This window comes from Salvia hispanica, chromosome 1 (genome assembly GCF_023119035.1).
Source record: "Salvia hispanica cultivar TCC Black 2014 chromosome 1, UniMelb_Shisp_WGS_1.0, whole genome shotgun sequence".
Taxonomy (NCBI): domain Eukaryota; kingdom Viridiplantae; phylum Streptophyta; class Magnoliopsida; order Lamiales; family Lamiaceae; genus Salvia; species Salvia hispanica.
Window position 1 is genome coordinate 12,928,582 of NC_062965.1, and position 16,098 is coordinate 12,944,679.

General features: G+C 37.7%; 5 protein-coding genes across 5 annotated transcripts in view; 2 read left to right on the top strand and 3 right to left on the bottom strand.

Annotated features, from left to right (window-relative positions):
• LOC125187461 (fatty acyl-CoA reductase 2, chloroplastic-like) overlaps positions 1-1,764 on the top strand; it is a 4,878-nt gene extending 3,114 nt beyond the window's left edge. Inside the window, exons 6-7 of the mRNA XM_048084062.1 lie at positions 448-582; positions 1,737-1,764. Of these exons, the coding sequence (XP_047940019.1) occupies positions 448-582; positions 1,737-1,764 (163 nt within the window). The remainder of the gene's footprint in view (positions 1-447; positions 583-1,736) is intronic.
• A 2,541-nt stretch (positions 1,765-4,305) lies between these two features.
• Positions 4,306-6,248, bottom strand: LOC125206893 (pentatricopeptide repeat-containing protein At1g77360, mitochondrial-like). The gene has a single exon (XM_048106138.1). The coding sequence runs from the start codon at positions 6,109-6,111 to the stop codon at positions 4,558-4,560; it is 1,554 nt and encodes a 517-aa protein (XP_047962095.1). The 5' UTR covers positions 6,112-6,248; the 3' UTR covers positions 4,306-4,557.
• Positions 6,249-8,087: 1,839 nt separating this feature from the next.
• LOC125202700 (probable serine/threonine-protein kinase PBL7) lies at positions 8,088-10,721 on the top strand. The gene is made up of 6 exons (XM_048101146.1): positions 8,088-9,110; positions 9,204-9,461; positions 9,553-9,716; positions 9,801-9,880; positions 9,969-10,116; positions 10,228-10,721. Exons 1-6 carry the CDS (start codon positions 8,558-8,560, stop codon positions 10,555-10,557), a joined length of 1,533 nt encoding a protein of 510 aa, XP_047957103.1. The 5' UTR covers positions 8,088-8,557; the 3' UTR covers positions 10,558-10,721.
• A 156-nt stretch (positions 10,722-10,877) lies between these two features.
• LOC125202701 (polcalcin Ole e 3-like) lies at positions 10,878-11,311 on the bottom strand. The gene has a single exon (XM_048101148.1). The coding sequence runs from the start codon at positions 11,257-11,259 to the stop codon at positions 11,002-11,004; it is 258 nt and encodes an 85-aa protein (XP_047957105.1). The 5' UTR covers positions 11,260-11,311; the 3' UTR covers positions 10,878-11,001.
• A 1,022-nt stretch (positions 11,312-12,333) lies between these two features.
• On the bottom strand, positions 12,334-15,748 carry LOC125202517 (probable fructokinase-6, chloroplastic). The gene is made up of 7 exons (XM_048100922.1): positions 15,317-15,748; positions 14,831-15,042; positions 14,477-14,689; positions 14,128-14,325; positions 13,911-14,048; positions 13,030-13,146; positions 12,334-12,720 (listed from the first exon to the last, which is right to left on the bottom strand). The coding sequence occupies exons 1-7, from the start codon at positions 15,444-15,446 to the stop codon at positions 12,586-12,588; spliced, it is 1,143 nt and encodes a 380-aa protein (XP_047956879.1). The 5' UTR covers positions 15,447-15,748; the 3' UTR covers positions 12,334-12,585.
• Between the last annotated feature and the right edge of the window lie 350 nt (positions 15,749-16,098).

Genomic DNA, 16,098 nt, shown 5'->3' on the forward strand with positions numbered 1-16,098 from the left:
CACCACACTACACAATGCCCGGCTCCGGCGATCACCCCTCCGGCAATCGCGGTTGGAACCACGATTGGTTCGACTCCGAGGCCGGATATAGTCCGGAAACCCAATTTACGGCCCCTCCTCATACCCAAGGTTCGCAAGCTCGGGTGGCTACCGTCCTTACCCGGTGCACGACCTAACGCCCCGGGTTCGGGTGGGCACCCGAACCCGGATCGGGAGGGAGCAGCAGCTCTACTCCTACTCCTCCTGTTCGTGGCACCCGCACCCCGTACACTCCGGGTGAGATGATGGCGATGTTCAAAGCCTACTTGGCAGTCTCCGAAGATCCGGACGTTGGCACGAACCAAACAGGGGAAACTTATGGTGGCGCATCAATCGCCTCTACAATGAAACCCGGCCGGAGGGAACCATATATCGCAATGATAGTATGGTTCGCAATTGCATGTTCAGATGCAACGAGGCAATCGGGAAGTTCCAGGGGATTTACCTCCAGGAAGAGCGGTCGGCGGCGAGCGGCACGAACGAGCTCGACATCATCACTGCCGCCTTGGCGACCTACCAACGGGAGGAGTTCAAACCGTTCAAGTACCTCGATTGTTGGCGGGAGGGGCGCCTACATCCGAAGTATAGGGGCGGCATAGTAGCATCCTCCTCCAGCTCCTCTAGCAAACGGTCGAGGTCGGTAGCTCTATCCTCTCCGATGATGTGGCTACCCAGCTTGCCGGAACTAACTTGGGTAGCCCCGACACTGCCCGAGCGGTTCCCGCCGGCCGGTCGGAAGGAAGAAGGCGACGACCACCCGCCGCCGCCGCCCCCGCTCCCTTTGTGCCTCCTCCACCCCCGAACAACACGTTGTGGGCCATCTTGAGTCAACTCTATATGAACGATACGTCTCGGATGACTCCGGAACAACTTGCAACACATGAGCAAATGATCCGGGGTCTCAAGAGGCAATTGGGGTTAGAGGACTAGTCTTCCACGTGTGTAATTTTTAATTTGTAGGATTTTAATTATGTATTTTTTATTTTCTAGGATTTTAATTATGTATTTTTATTTTTTAGTATTTTAATTATGTAATTTGTATTTTTTAGGATTTTAATTATGTAATATTTATTTTTTAATGTATTTTTATAATGTAGAAATGTTTTAGTAATTGGAGTATTCAAATTGAATAATAGAATGGTGGGACCCTTGAGCTTGTCCTTAGCTAAGAGCACGGATGTGGGTGTTGTGCTCTTAGCTAAGGACAAGGAGTAAAAGTGGGTCCGGGCCCACCTCCGTGCTCTTAGCTAAGAGCACGGATGGGGATCCTCTAAAAAAATTCAAATTATGGATTATACGAAGACACCGTAATAAAGTTTCATACACATTTTTATTTGTATCATTAATCTCTTGTATATATGTATATTCCATATAAAATCAAACGTTATTTTTTTGTTTAGTTATTTATAGATAATAGTTGCACATAAGTCCACAATCCACCGAACCAGCTTATCAGGTTCCTGGTAGGTTTGCAGTGGAAAAGGTTTATTCAGATAGCTTGTATTATTCACATTTAAACATGCATATAATGATTTCATGCTCGAACAACAAATTTATAAACACATAATCATGCATTTAATCGAATTTATGACAATCAATTAAATAAATGTAAAGTAGGAATTCAAAGAATTGAATTCAATATCTCAACCACTAATCTTTTGATCTGATCCCTTAACTCGGAATTAACCTCTGTGTAGGCAAGCTCGTCAACACCTCAAAGACTAGAAAAGAATTAAGGACAAAAGAACCTTAGGGATGAAAACCCTAATTTTAAAAAATCTCAATCTATAGAGAGTGAGAGACCGATTTTTCCGAGTCATGAAAAACGGTGATTTCTATCTTCTGTCTTTCTTCTTGGCTTGTGAGTTATATTTTGCGCCATATCAGGGATCTATGGAGGATTGAATTTGAGCCACAGTTCAAGCTATCAATTAAATTAAAATTAGTTTAATTCAAACCCAAAATTAAATATTATTTCAACCACTATATATATAATATTGACTACCTGTCTAAACTAAAATCACGAGTAATTTAGGATTTCCTCTTTAATTAAGTCATTTCACGTGTTAAAGATATAAATATCCATAAATTAATATAAAATCTGCTATCTGACTTTTATTAATTAATTAATTTATTTTTGCAAGAGTAGTCTAGTTTAGAAACTTTATTAATATTCTTATATTCATGGAATAAATTCACTGATCTGTTTTATGAACGTAAACTTCTTTCCAAACACATCTTACTTTGGAGCATATATATTAAAAAATATTTTTTCGAATTAGATAATTGCTTTGTATATTGCAAAACTCTATTTCCTAAGGTAAGGAAATTTTCAGATTGACGTCGCAAATTTTCACGATAGGTAGTCAAAGTCTACCTAGGTCGTGAATTTGTTTTTATTCAAAAAGAACTAACTTAGTTACCTAGGTTGTGAATTTTTTCGCAAAAAATATATCAAATTAAAGATAATTTAATATGGATTCCAACGAGATCTCAATTGCATATGTTCCAACGATGTTCGGGTGATGAAATTTGATAATTTATACTATTTCAATTTTCGTACATGTTGATAATAAGCAGATTTTATCAACAAATGCAAAAAAGAAATCTCAATATAGTGTATGTAAAATATCAATAAAACTGTGTTGATATTTTCTTGTACTTGTGTTGATATCCTCATGCCATATTGTTGATATTTGTAATACACTATGTTGATAAAAATCCATGAAAATTATCATATGATAACATAATGACGATATTACTCTTTTGTTGATATTTTGTCTACTATTTATTGAAATTTATGAGATTTAATCTCATCTACTCATTTTAAAATCTAAGGGTGTAGATTTAGTCTTATTTTTGGATTATGTTGTTATAAACATTATAAAAGTACCTAATATATACCATATTTTATTTCTTAATTGAATAATTAATTAAAGAAAAATTGATTCAGAATCTATTATTATAAATATATTAAATTGATTGGATCTAGAATTTTAATCCTATCGATCAAACACTTTGTTAAAATTATCTTAGATATTATCGAATCAACCAAACAACAATATAAAGTTCATGCTAATTTAAACTTAAAGAAAACCCATCTTGAATGAACCCATATGATACACTAATTAGTGTATCCTAACAAATTTAATTAGTAGTGTAATACTTTTTAATTAATTCTAATTAGTTGGCCCCTTTGTTTAATTAAGAACTTAAGAAATTAATTAAATAAATTTGATTAAGATGAATTTATTTTTTTAATTTATTTTTTTAATTTACTAAATTATGTTATTTGGTTAAAATTATCTTATTATTTTATAGACCAATTGATTATACTTACTTACCCTCTCTTTGCATCAAGGTTCAATAATGACGAATATAGGTAGCCGTTCATACCATGTTCTCTATTTTTTTTTACTAAATAATATATTTTTGTACATTTTTTACATTTCAAAAGTTATTTTTCATTTTTATTTTTTATAATGATATTGTTTATCACTTTATTATAAAATAAAATAGAGCGTGCAGGACAAAAGAGAAGTGGAATGAAAGGAAATTGATATACTATTTGTTTAGTGGGTTTTAAATTGACCTTAATAATTGGGCTTGCTTAATAATTTGGTTTAGAAAACATCATACGAAATATTTGTTGAAATTATTGACCGTATTATACGTAATAAGAAAACGAAATACAACAAAGATTAGTAATGACTCATTCGCAATTTCTTAAAGTATTCTGTGCACGACCCCAGCCTAATCTTTTTTTTACCTTCTTGACGATGGGTTACGAGTTAGACAGATCCTCAACCCGTTTAAAAAAAAAAAAAAAAAAAAAAAAAAAAAAAAAAAAAAAAAAAAAAAAAAAAAAAAAAAAAAAAAAAACAAAAAAAAAAACTCTGTTACAAATCCGTCCCTGAAAGTGGCAAAAAACAAGTGAGGGCGCGAATTGTAATTTATTTTGGAGTCTAGGTTTTATACAAATTACATTTGGCATAAGACAATAAAACGTCTTGCATTTTAAAATTTCAAGATTTTTAGTTTACTAATTTTGTTATCTATATAGTATAATTATATTAAAAACAACATCTTGTGTTTTTGCCATTATCTAATTCAAATGCTACTATGATCACAACACTTAGTAGTGACAAAAATGGTTAGCAACTTCCATAGTTAGACCAAAGCATGCATTCAAATGCATAACTTTGAAGTAAATACTCTCACTAATTTCCATAACATCTTGCAGTTTCATTTCCACGAGAAGGCTTAAACTCACCAAATTTTTAGCATTAATTTCAATAATATCAAAAATTTTAAAAATTACAGAACCACATACACAAGCACAGCTTTTCTTACTTCTTAGATGGCTATAAACAAAAATTTGAAACTATCACATCTTTTCCAACTAATCCAAGAACACAAGTAAAATTTAGAATATCTGTGACCATGATAGTTTTCAGATCTGAAAATTTCACATGAAAATGTCAGTTAATACCATAAACTGTGGTACCTTTGCTTAACTTAGTAACTCTTCCACTTACACAATAGTTCCTCATAGGCAAACGTTTTCCCTATTTTAGAAAGGCTTTGCTTCAACTTTGTAAGCGTGGCCGAGTTCAACTTGATCCCCCTTTCAATCATATCCTCGCCACACTTCACTGCTTCTGGAAGCCGGTTCATGTCGCGAAGCCCCACAACCAACAAGTTGCCAGTTTCATCCAAATCAAAAGTGTAACTCTCAATCATACACCGCCACACCTTGAGTCCCATATGGGGATCCCCGGAAGCTATGTACGTCTTGACTGCTGCACAGCAGTCTTGATGCATAGGCACAAACTCATTTTTAATCATCTCCTTGAACACCGGAATGGCCTCTCTGAGCCGTTTGTGCTCGATCAAGCTATGGAACAGTACACCATAGGTCTCTGAATCAGGAAACGCTTGGTAATAAACCATCTCATCTAATAACTTCTCAGCTGCATCAAAATCCCTTGTACTGCAAAACAATGAAATCAACGATTTGTACATCGCTGCATTTGGAAGACAAATGTTCTTCCCCACAATCGCATCCCAAACTACCTTAGCTGATCTGACATCACTCTTCCTAACAGATTCATCAATAGCAAACTTGAAAAACTTCATCCCGGGATAACACCCCCTTTCAGTCATCGCACTAAAATCCTTCATCGCTTCACGCATTCCATCCGGACCCTCAATCAGAGTACACAGGAACGAATCATAAGCACGTGCATTCCTCTTATCCCATCCAATATCACTCACCATTTCAGAGAAAGTAATCCGCGCTCTGCCCACTTCCCTTTCCCTCTCCCAACCCTCAAGTAGTATCGCATACGTTTCAGCATCAACCCTGACCCTCTCCTTGACAATCCGAAAATATTTCTCAGCCAGTCGAGTCTTTCCACGACTGCAGATTGCATATAGCAAGCAGTTCAAAGCTGCAACATCACTTGGAATGCCGTATTGATCCATGACCTCAAAACTAGTAATAGCATCCTGCACGCGATCAGAAACCACATAATTATCGAATACAGACTTAAAAGTAGCCATGGAGAGCAAAAATTCTTTCCTCATGGACTTAATTGCATCCCACATTGCTTCAAACAAGCAATTCCTCCCCAACAAATCAACAATCAAATCCCACGCCTGAGCACTATGCCTTTCATTCAACTGCAAACTCGCCCACCGGAAAAATTTCACCGCAGACCCCGGGCAATCGTAACTCAATTTAAGCACCTTCACCACGTCTTCCGGAGAAACCCTAACACCAGATTCTTCTAGCACTCTCTCCACAGCCGTAGCAGGGGTTTTAGCGACAATTTCACACAAAATTTTCAGCTTTGGGGCTACAGAAGGTGCTTCATGATACGGAGCGGAATTAGATCGCTTACCAAATACACGGTGGCCGGAATCGAGATGCGGGGTGAATTGATTGTAGGAGTCCCCAAAATTAAAATCGGGATATCGGTGGTGATGGGGTTTTTTGTGTCGGTCGAGTTTAGACGATGATGAAGAGGACGAATCTTCGTCTTGCGATCTTTTCCTTGAGTTCCTCATGGATTTCAATTTTTGATTGCAGCAACGAGCGTAATCAATCGGATAATTTAGGGATTATCTGAAACCCTAGATACCACCGAAGGGTCTAACAGAAACATTCATCATCAGCTAATGGAGTGGCAAATTTCTCTCTTCGGGTCATTATACTAATAAGATTCCCAATTTAGGAAGTTTATTTTTAAATTCCAGCAGAGTGAGAGACGCATAACTCGTCTCATTAACCGGAGACGCATAAGTTTCATGTGTCTAATAGGTGGACGTGGGGCGATGACGAGATATCCTTTTTTTTAGAATCAATTTCCTTTTACCTATGGATTCACATGTGAAATCGTTGAACGTCTTCCTTTCGATGCAGAGGAACGTGGTGCCGAAGCGTGGTGAAGTCCCATGTTTTTGTTTTGAGCATCGAGAAACGTCGGAGGAAGAGTCGGTGCATAGGAACATGGTCTGACTCTGAACAGGGCGTGGTGTTTGTCTTCCTCTCAATTCCGATTAAAGTATGCGACTTTTACTTTTGCGAGATTTAAAAAATAAGCTTCTCAATTTCGAGAGAGAGATTAGATTTGAATATGGCGATTTCAGAGGTGAAATTGAAGAATTTTCCAACTATACCCCTCTGCATCGATCAATATATTGGTTCATCCATATCCGCTATTTAGATCCAGTGGATCAGGATCGGTCCTACTTAAATCAAGTTTAAAAAAATACTAAAAAATTGACCAAAATCAGAAAACAAATAATGATTTTACTCTTGCAAAAAGCAGGATAATTGCTTGGAGTATCACTCTGCAACATTTTACAATCAAAATTTCGGACCCATGTAGATAATTTTAAAGGTTAACAATATAATATATTTAGGATTTGAAACATTATGTTTTGTGTTAGGTTTGTGTTTCAACAGTTTTATATATTCAAATCATCCACTTACTAGGACTTGTTGTTTAGGTTGTATACAGATGAAAAAAAAATATAAACCTACATAAAATCGAGGTAATGCTATTGGGTCCCATAAACCTCGGTGTCAAGCCCAAATCGCAATAGGGTCCAGTAGAATAAACTACACGCATTCGATAACCTAATAAAATCATATGTACACTTGGCAATCATTATGGCATTCTATTCAAATAATTTGATATGATAATTTTAGCATTATTACATCAATTTCATATCCTAATTGAATTTTACGTCTTATATATGTAAATAACAGAAGTTTTAAAAATCAGTGGAATATAAAATAATAAATTAATTTTATAGTAAAATATAAGTGAAGTAAATTACTACTCCCTTAGTTTCTTTATAGCTTAGTTATTTTTTCATTTCGAAAAGTTTCTTCATAGTTGAGTCATTTCCATATATAGTAACCTTTTTCTCTCTCTTATTTTACTCTCTCTTACTTTATTATCTCTAATTTATTCACGTTTTCCTTTAATCTCTCTACATTTTTCATAATCTCTTACTTTTTTATATAATTTATTTAACACTCTCAATATCTCTTCTTAAACTCCGTACGAAAAGTTCCACTTCAATGATTAGAGAATAGAGGGAGTAGAATTTAACGGACTAAAATAATAAAATGTAATTTTTATGGTGGGACGGCGGAATTACTTTATCATGTGTTAAAAAAGGTTAGGAATAATTTCTTTCTATCTCATTATCCTTCTCTCACTTTAAAAGGCATCCATTTAATTATAATTTAAAAATCTACTAATTTAGGCTAAATTAATTTCCATTTGAGAATCATATTAGTATCAAACACATAATTAGGGGCAAAGCATTAATGAATTCGAAGGCGCAGAAGAACAGATCTCCTCTGTCAAGAACGGTTGTTGAGAGTATTTCGATCCGATCACGAAATAATTCCAATAAATTAATTGGGTGGTCACCAAACTCAAATTGCACCTCCAAAAATTATTATTTTTATACCAAATAGTATTAATTGCATCTTCCCAAATAATGTGAAGTCAATAATTCTATCAAACAATCACTTAACCATAAGCTTCCCCTCCTTCTCTCCCTCTATTTTATTCTCTTCATTTTTCAGTATTCTTTTCTTTTTCTTACATTAATGGATTCTAATTGTCTCTTCCAACTCCCAACTCCAGACATTGTGCTACTAATTTTTGGTAGTTGCAGAATCTAATCTCTTGACTGAAAAAGGGTTTGCGTAGTGCAATTTATTCTTCGCTTTGGGTTTTTGAAATTGGGACCATCTCTCACCTTCTCCCATTATTCTGTATAGAGATTCACCAGACTCCCTTTTTTTAGTAGGTTGTTTAAGCACATTTGCATCAATTTCCCCAATTCTATCTTCCTTTTCACTCTTGACTTATTTCCTCTCCTTTAAAGCAAACTCGATTCCCATCTTTTCATCCTTTATCTTGCTTTCCCGTTTCTGGGTTTCTGTGCTCTTTTCTTTTCGTATTGAGAGATCCCTTCTGGATAAAAAATGGGGTTTTCAAGAAATAGTTGCATCGACGCCACGGAGCCTCCGCAATTTCATGTAAAGACTCAAGCTTTATGTGGTGATCAGTTGTTGTATGACTGCGAGAGCTCTGAATTGGACGATTGCGAGGTAAAGTTCAAGTCTTTGCTGCATAAGATGTTCTGGGATTTCGGTCTGGGCTGTGTGATCCCCCGCCGCCAGCGGCGGAGCTCCGGCAAGAATGGGGAGAAGGGTGGGCGGGGTTTGGACCACAACAAGGCCTGGCTGCTGGCGGAGTCCGGCGGCTGCGGGGCGGAGGAGCCGCACTCGGTTCACTCCTCTTTCAGGTTCAGCTTGTGCTCTCAGGTTGAGCTGGAGTCCATGGCTGTGAATCGAAGCAATACTGCCACAGTTTTGATGGTGAATTTGGATAGTGGTGTGTTGACTGATTCAAAATCAGAAGATTTGAAATGGAGAAGAATTGAGTCTTTGGAGAGGAGAATTTCCCCCCTGGCTCATTCTCTGATTAGGTTCAGCTACTCTGATATCCTCTCTGCCACCAGAAATTTCTCCAAAGGTAATTAGATGCTTCATTTTCAATGTTTCTGAAATTTGATGTTGATATGAATGGAATTTGATGATTGAATCAGAAATTGTTTGTGTTGAGTAGGTAGGGTGTTGGGGAGAGGGGCATTGAGCTGTGTGTTTAGAGGGAGAGTGGGATTCATGAGGCGTGCTGTGGCGATCAAGAGGTTGGAGAGGGACGATAAGGAGTCTTCCAAGGCGTTTTGCAGGGAATTGATGATTGCTAGCTCTTTGCATAACCCTCACATTGTTCCACTGGTAGGGTTCTGTTTAGATGCTGAGATGGGCTTGTTTTTGGTGTACAAGTACGTCTCCGGTGGAAGCTTGGAACGATCCTTGCACGGTATTATTCAGTTTTTGTTCGTAGCATTAGTCTTGATTCCAAATTTCCAATCTGGTTTAGTGATTTGAAATGTGTTGTTTACAAATTGCAGGGAAGAAGAGGGGTTGTCCAGCTCTGCCATGGCTGGTTAGGTACAAGGTCGCAGTGGGGATTGCTGAGGCAATCGACTACTTGCACAATGGAACGGAAAGATGTGTTGTTCACAGGGACATAAAGCCCTCAAACATCCTCGTTTCCTCCAGGAAGACGCCCAAAGTAAGGGGAAAAGCCTCGTTTGCGAACTCTTCTTGCTTAACTTGTTTTTCTAGTGCTAAACGTTTTCCAAAATGATCTTGTCAGTTGTGTGACTTTGGCTTGGCAACATGGACTCCTGCGCCTTCGGTGCCATTCCTTTGCAAAACCGTTAAAGGAACATTTGGGTATGAATCTTCGTAGTTTATGTGAAAGAAATGCTTACTAGTCCTATGCTTCTTGATTTTAATGGTGGGAGTTTGTTTCATTGTTCAGATACTTGGCACCGGAATACTTCCAGCATGGGAAAGTGTCGGATAAAACTGATGTTTACGCCTTTGGCGTCGTGCTCTTGGAACTCATCACTGGTAGGAAGCCGATTGAATCCAGCAGAGGGCCGGGAGAAGAGAATCTGGTTCAATGGGTATGCCTTGACTTTTGTTTATGTCTTTAAGCTGCGTTTTTAGCATTTTCGAATCTTGAATATCGAGTTTTTAATGAAAATGATGTATTTGTTCCCATTTGTTCATGACAGGCAAAGCCCCTATTGCAGCAAGGAGGTGTAGAAAAACTGCTAGATCCACGGCTCGTACTCACCCTGAAGAGCACGAGTCAAGTCACACGGATGGCACGAGCTGCAGCTGCCTGCATAAACAACGAGTCGAGGAGGCCGGAGATGGGAGAGATTGTCACGATATTAAAAGGAGACGAATCCGGTGCCTTAACCAGAAACAAGACTCTCAAGAATAGTGTGAATGATTCTCACATTGAGTTGCTGCGGACAAAGAGTGAAATGAAAAATCACTTCGCCTTGGCCATGCTCGGAGTTGATCTCGACGACGAAGACAGCCTTGATCGCCGGTGATCCGCAGCCTCACAACATTGACCTTTTCTTATTTTTAGGCAGTTTTAAGGAGAAACTTAGGGTTAGGCACAACAAGTTTGACTTTTGTATAGAAAGCCCCTATTGTTGTCTGAACTTTTTTGGTATCATAATTTTTGGAATGATACATTTGGTACAATTGATAACCCCTTTTTTCGCACAACATGAGCTGTGTGTTGCCTTATAGAAGGGGATGTGCAACGCGTGTGTGAAAATTTTACGCAACGTTGAAGAACGCTCGACACAACGTGTACCACGCCTGCCTGTGTAAGTTACGTTGCACGCCTTTATTCGCGCAATGGTTGTTGTGTGACATAAAATAAAAACAAGCATGCATTTGATATCAAACAAAACATTATAGTCATGTATAAAAAGAAAGAAAAGAATGTAATAGTGAATGAATTTGAGAGGAAAAAAATGAACAAGTTAGAATATCTTGGCCACATCCTTGACTAGTCCCCTATTTGCACGAGCAAAGGTGGTGAACTCTTCGTAGGAGATGAAGCCGTCGCCATCAGAGTCGATTTCGACCATCATGTTCTGGACTTCTTCGGGGGTGACGCAGCCGAGCGTCTTGAGGGCGTCGCCGAGCTCGCTGGCCGAGATCTGGCCGTCACCGTTGGCATCGAAGTGCTTGAAGAGCCGCTCGCGGTCAGCTACATCTTGTGGATCATCATCGGCCATTTTTTGTTTCTTGAGAAATTTGGAGTTGTTTTTAAACCGAATTGTTAGACTGTGGAAAGCATTAGGTTAATATTATGATGTGGTTTGGTTAGAGAGCATAAGGTCATCCTTGATAGTAGGGGTGGAAGGTGGATTTACTATAAATGTATGTGGCCATCCAATTTTTCCTCCCAAACCAGTCGTTATCATATTTCAATTTCTCTATCTCATATATCTTATTTTATCACATTGTGCATTTTAATTTTTTTAGGGAGTCCTATATGGTCAAGTGATGATGTTAATTGATTATGATAGGAATCCTTTAGCGATTCAAGAAACATGCACCCTCAATTAATAATAGTGTAGAATAAATTTTTCTTTAAATACAATATGAACATGTGCCAACTTTGACTCAAATTTTTAATTGAACCAACCATGTGGTTCCCATAATTGATGATAGGAATAATATGTGAAAACAGTATCATATTCGATGCATGTTTCTGAAAACAGAGAACATTTTGGCCCCCATCTTTCAGATTGACATCTTGTATGTCCCCATTTATGCAATCTTGTAACAATAATTATCTATCATACTATTCTTGCTCATGAATATAGTCAAAAGTTACAGAAAATATATAAATGACTAAAATCTATTTTGGTCTTAAACATATGTCTGTTTTACGATTTTGAGCTAGAATACTAAGTTTGATACCTTCTTGTCCTTGACTTATTGATTTGATACATTTTTTGTCAAATTTTGACGGAGACGTAAAAAACTTGGCGGTCAATTCTTATTTGGCCCAATTAATATACTAATTCATACTTAAAAAACACAAAAGTATTTATAAAGATGAAGAGATGGATTTTCTCATCTCCCCTTAACCTGGATTCACCAATTTCACCTTCTTAACCCAAAATACGACTCCATTTCACTTGGACCTATCATTTCCAAATTTAATTGCCATACGCCACAATAAAATTCGAAATCGTCAATTTAAGAACACTAAACGTTGCGACCTCTTATCTAACACATAGGTTCAAACCATCCCAGATCGAGAAGAATCAAATTTAAAATCTTGCATATTGAGCTGTAAATAAGTCAAGAGCTAAGAATATTATGATTCGATAAAAATCGTTCGGGCTTCCATAAGAGAAAGAAGCACAGTTCAAACTTAATCATGCCTGAACCTTTAGCTAGTGACCAAGCTCATGGTCATATTTGTGTTCAATACAAGATGTCTGCAAGAAAACTCGAAACGACCAAGTCTATCCTAGATAACATCCCTGAAAACAACAATCAAATCAGCCTCTCTACACGGGAAAAGAGCGATACCTTGGAAATGAGTTCTAAGCTACAGGCTTGAGCAGGGCTTTGAGCACTGTCTCTCTGGTGGGCAGAGCAGGAATAGCGCCTCTTTCCATCACGGTCAACGCTCCACAAGCATTAGCGAATCTCAGTGCATCTCTCAGTCGATCCTCATTCTGTAAACGGGTCGTGGTGGATGTTATATTTGCATACATGTTTCAGAAAAACCAATAGAAAGCGACAAAATAATAGTGCTTCTCAGTAACAAATCAAGACTGGATTAAGAGCTGCTCCAATATAACTTGTGTCAGATAATTGTATATACGACTTGCTCGAGTTTTTGGAATTACCTTTCTAGAAACTTCTTGTATTCAACGTAAATAATTAGTGAATCATCATTTGTTTTGTTTACGAGTGAATCCATAATAAGAACGAACAGAAGACACATTCTGCAGAGTAAGACAAATGGATAGCAATAATATTACCTGAAGCAACGAGGTGTCAAGAGCTAACTGAGAAAGGATTCCGGCCACAAAAGCATCCCCAGCACCTGTTGTATCAACAGCTTCCGCTTTCAGACCCTTCACCCTTCCACTAAACTCCTGGCAATGGAAAATCATGCAGCATAAGCAGTTGTTAAATAACATATGCGGCACGCTTTCTCAATAATCCTATACTGGAATATGCATCAGAAAATTTAATACTCCCTCCGTCCACGAAAAATAGGACACATTGTGAATGACACAGGTTTTATTGTGGAATTGGTAAAGTAAGAGATAAGCGAAAAAAGTAAGAGAGAAGTAGTGAATGGCACAGGTTTTATTGTGGAATTGGTAAAGTAAGAGAGAAGGGAAAAAAGTAAGAGAAGTTGTTGAAAACTTTCCTTTTCTAAACATGGTCTTTCGTGGACAACCAAAAATGGCAAATGTGGTCTATTTTTCGTGGTTGGAGGGAGTATTTAACTGGATTTTTCATTTGTGAGGGATTGATAGATACAGAAGACTAAAAGGACCTGATGTAGTTTACCGAGATTATCTAATTTCTAAAGGTAACCTTTTTCATGTTAAGAGATATAGAAACAAATGGTTGAAATAGAACTGTGCTTGATCGAATTTGCAGACCAGTTCAGAAAAATAAGATCCTATCTATACGAACCAATAAGAGATCCAAAACATTTGAAGCCATAATGTTACTAATACAAAGACAGCATATATAAAGTGTAACCTTAGCCGAAAACAACCTTATCTATACGAACCAATAAGAGATCCTTGATAATATATAAATACACAAATGAAAAGATTTCATCACTCTTGGACTGAGACTAATTACACCATGCACTGCAGTTTGACTTGTAAAGACAGGATACCTTGGTATAGTATCGGCAACCTTCTGGACCTTCAGTTACCAGGAGTAACTTGAGATTTTCATGGTACAGTTTCCGAACTACATTATCGTCATACGGGTCTTCTCCTTGAGTCAGAAAGCTTATCTCCTCCTCGCTGATCTGATGTTTTTACATCATCCATAACATAAGAGTTAGACCTCATTGGAGCTACGGGGAACAAGTAGGAACAACCGAGTACCTTAATAATATCCGCTGTATCCCATATGCTAAGAATGCCTTCTCTGGCACTATCTGCAGATGGCCACAATGGAAGCCTCAAATTAGGATCATACGACAAGATCACACCGGCCTCCTTTGCAGCCTTCGCAGCAGCTATGTGGGCAGATTTGCAAGGTTCTGTAATCAAGCTTATAGAGCCGTAGTGGAAAATTTTGGCCTGGATGAAGTTCATAATCAATGATCATTTGATCGTCTAAGATCATAAAACCATACTGAATCTTCAACTAATTTTTACTTAACTTAAATAATTGACAAGTGTTTTGGATATCTAATGCACAATGAATTGGTGAAAATGAGAGAGTTGCTACCTTTCTTATCAACTCAAAGTCAAGTTCGGCCTCCTGGAGCAACATATCCGCACTGGGATTGCGATAAAACATGAACTCGCGCTCCCCATCTTTCCTGAGAGTTACAAAAGCAAGTGCAGTTCGAGCACCGGGATCAAACCTCATTCCTTCGTTATTCACATTATTCTCCTTAAGAATATTTGCAAGCATGTATCCAAATTCATCCTCTCCCACCTGAGCACAAATCACACATCAGTTCTCTTCCAAACACTTTAAGCAACAGCTTCCTCGTTTCTTACTAATCTCAAGCTGAATCACCATAACGAATGATGACTAATCAATTCTGGCAAGATGAAGCAAGCTTATCACAAATACCTTCCCTATGAATGCTGATGCACCGCCAAGTCGAGCAATGCCAACAGCCACATTAGCAGGTGCACCTCCAGGAGCTTTCTTAAATGCCGGTGCTTCAGCCAAAGCAAGTCCACTTGTGGTTGGCACAAAATCGATAAGCATTTCCCCGAAGCAAACCACAAGAGATGAATCATCTGCTTCAAATGGGCCATTACCACTTTCTACTGCTTTCCCTATGAAACAAGTAATCAGACTAAGCAAATTACCAAACCAATCAACCAACAAAAAAAAGCAATTCCCTTTCTTGATGCAAAGAAAATCATGTCCAATCCATTCCAACACAATTTAACAATGCAACTTCTAGCTTTCAGATTCTTTGTTAAACCCCAAAACTAACCTCATTTTCTCTCCACAACCACTTAACAAGCACAAATTATTAGGGTAGCTAATAACTATGGATATGTAACAATAACACTAGAAATTGATGAGAGGGGGAGTGATTCTCACCTTGAATTCTGAATCTTGGAAGCGATGGGGAAGATAATCTTGATGGTTTGATGCTGCAGTGCCTGAAGAGAGAAGCTTGAGGGTTGAAAGAGACACAGCAGAAGCTCACGGCAGCACTATGAAGAGCCATTTATTTCAATCACTGCAAAATTGGGAGGGAAGGGGAAAAAGGGTAAACTTGAGTAATTCACTGTGAATTCTCAGTTCGAAGAATTCGAGGGAACGATCAATTCTTAATTTTGGCGTTAGAATTTATGGAATATAGAAAGGGGGCGCGGCTGCGGCAACACAACCTTGGATTAATCGATGTAGAAACAAAATTTCCAGCAAAACAAACGTAAATTTAGAGATAAGAAAAGAAAAATGAAAAGAGCAATAATTGTTGGGGAAAGTGAGTGAAGCTCACAAATCATTGGGCGCACACAATCACAACCCACAAACATATCTGAATTTATGTTAGCATATAGTCTATTATGCTTCATTCATAACAAATTATTCAGTATTCATTTTTTTCAATTTTCAGTTTAATAATGAACTCCATTTTAATTGTTGTTTTAGTATGTTCTTTCATGTTGATGGTGTTTTGTCTTTGTCAGTTGTTGACCAATGTGGATCTCCTATTCCAATACTCCTACACTATTCTTACTCCAACACTCATAATAAAATAATGTTATAAAATCCCACCATCACTTACATGTTTATAATATTAGTTTATTTTATTGTGAGTGTTGGAGTAGGAGATCCTTTTCGGTTGTTGACATACTTTTATTAAGTTGTTACAT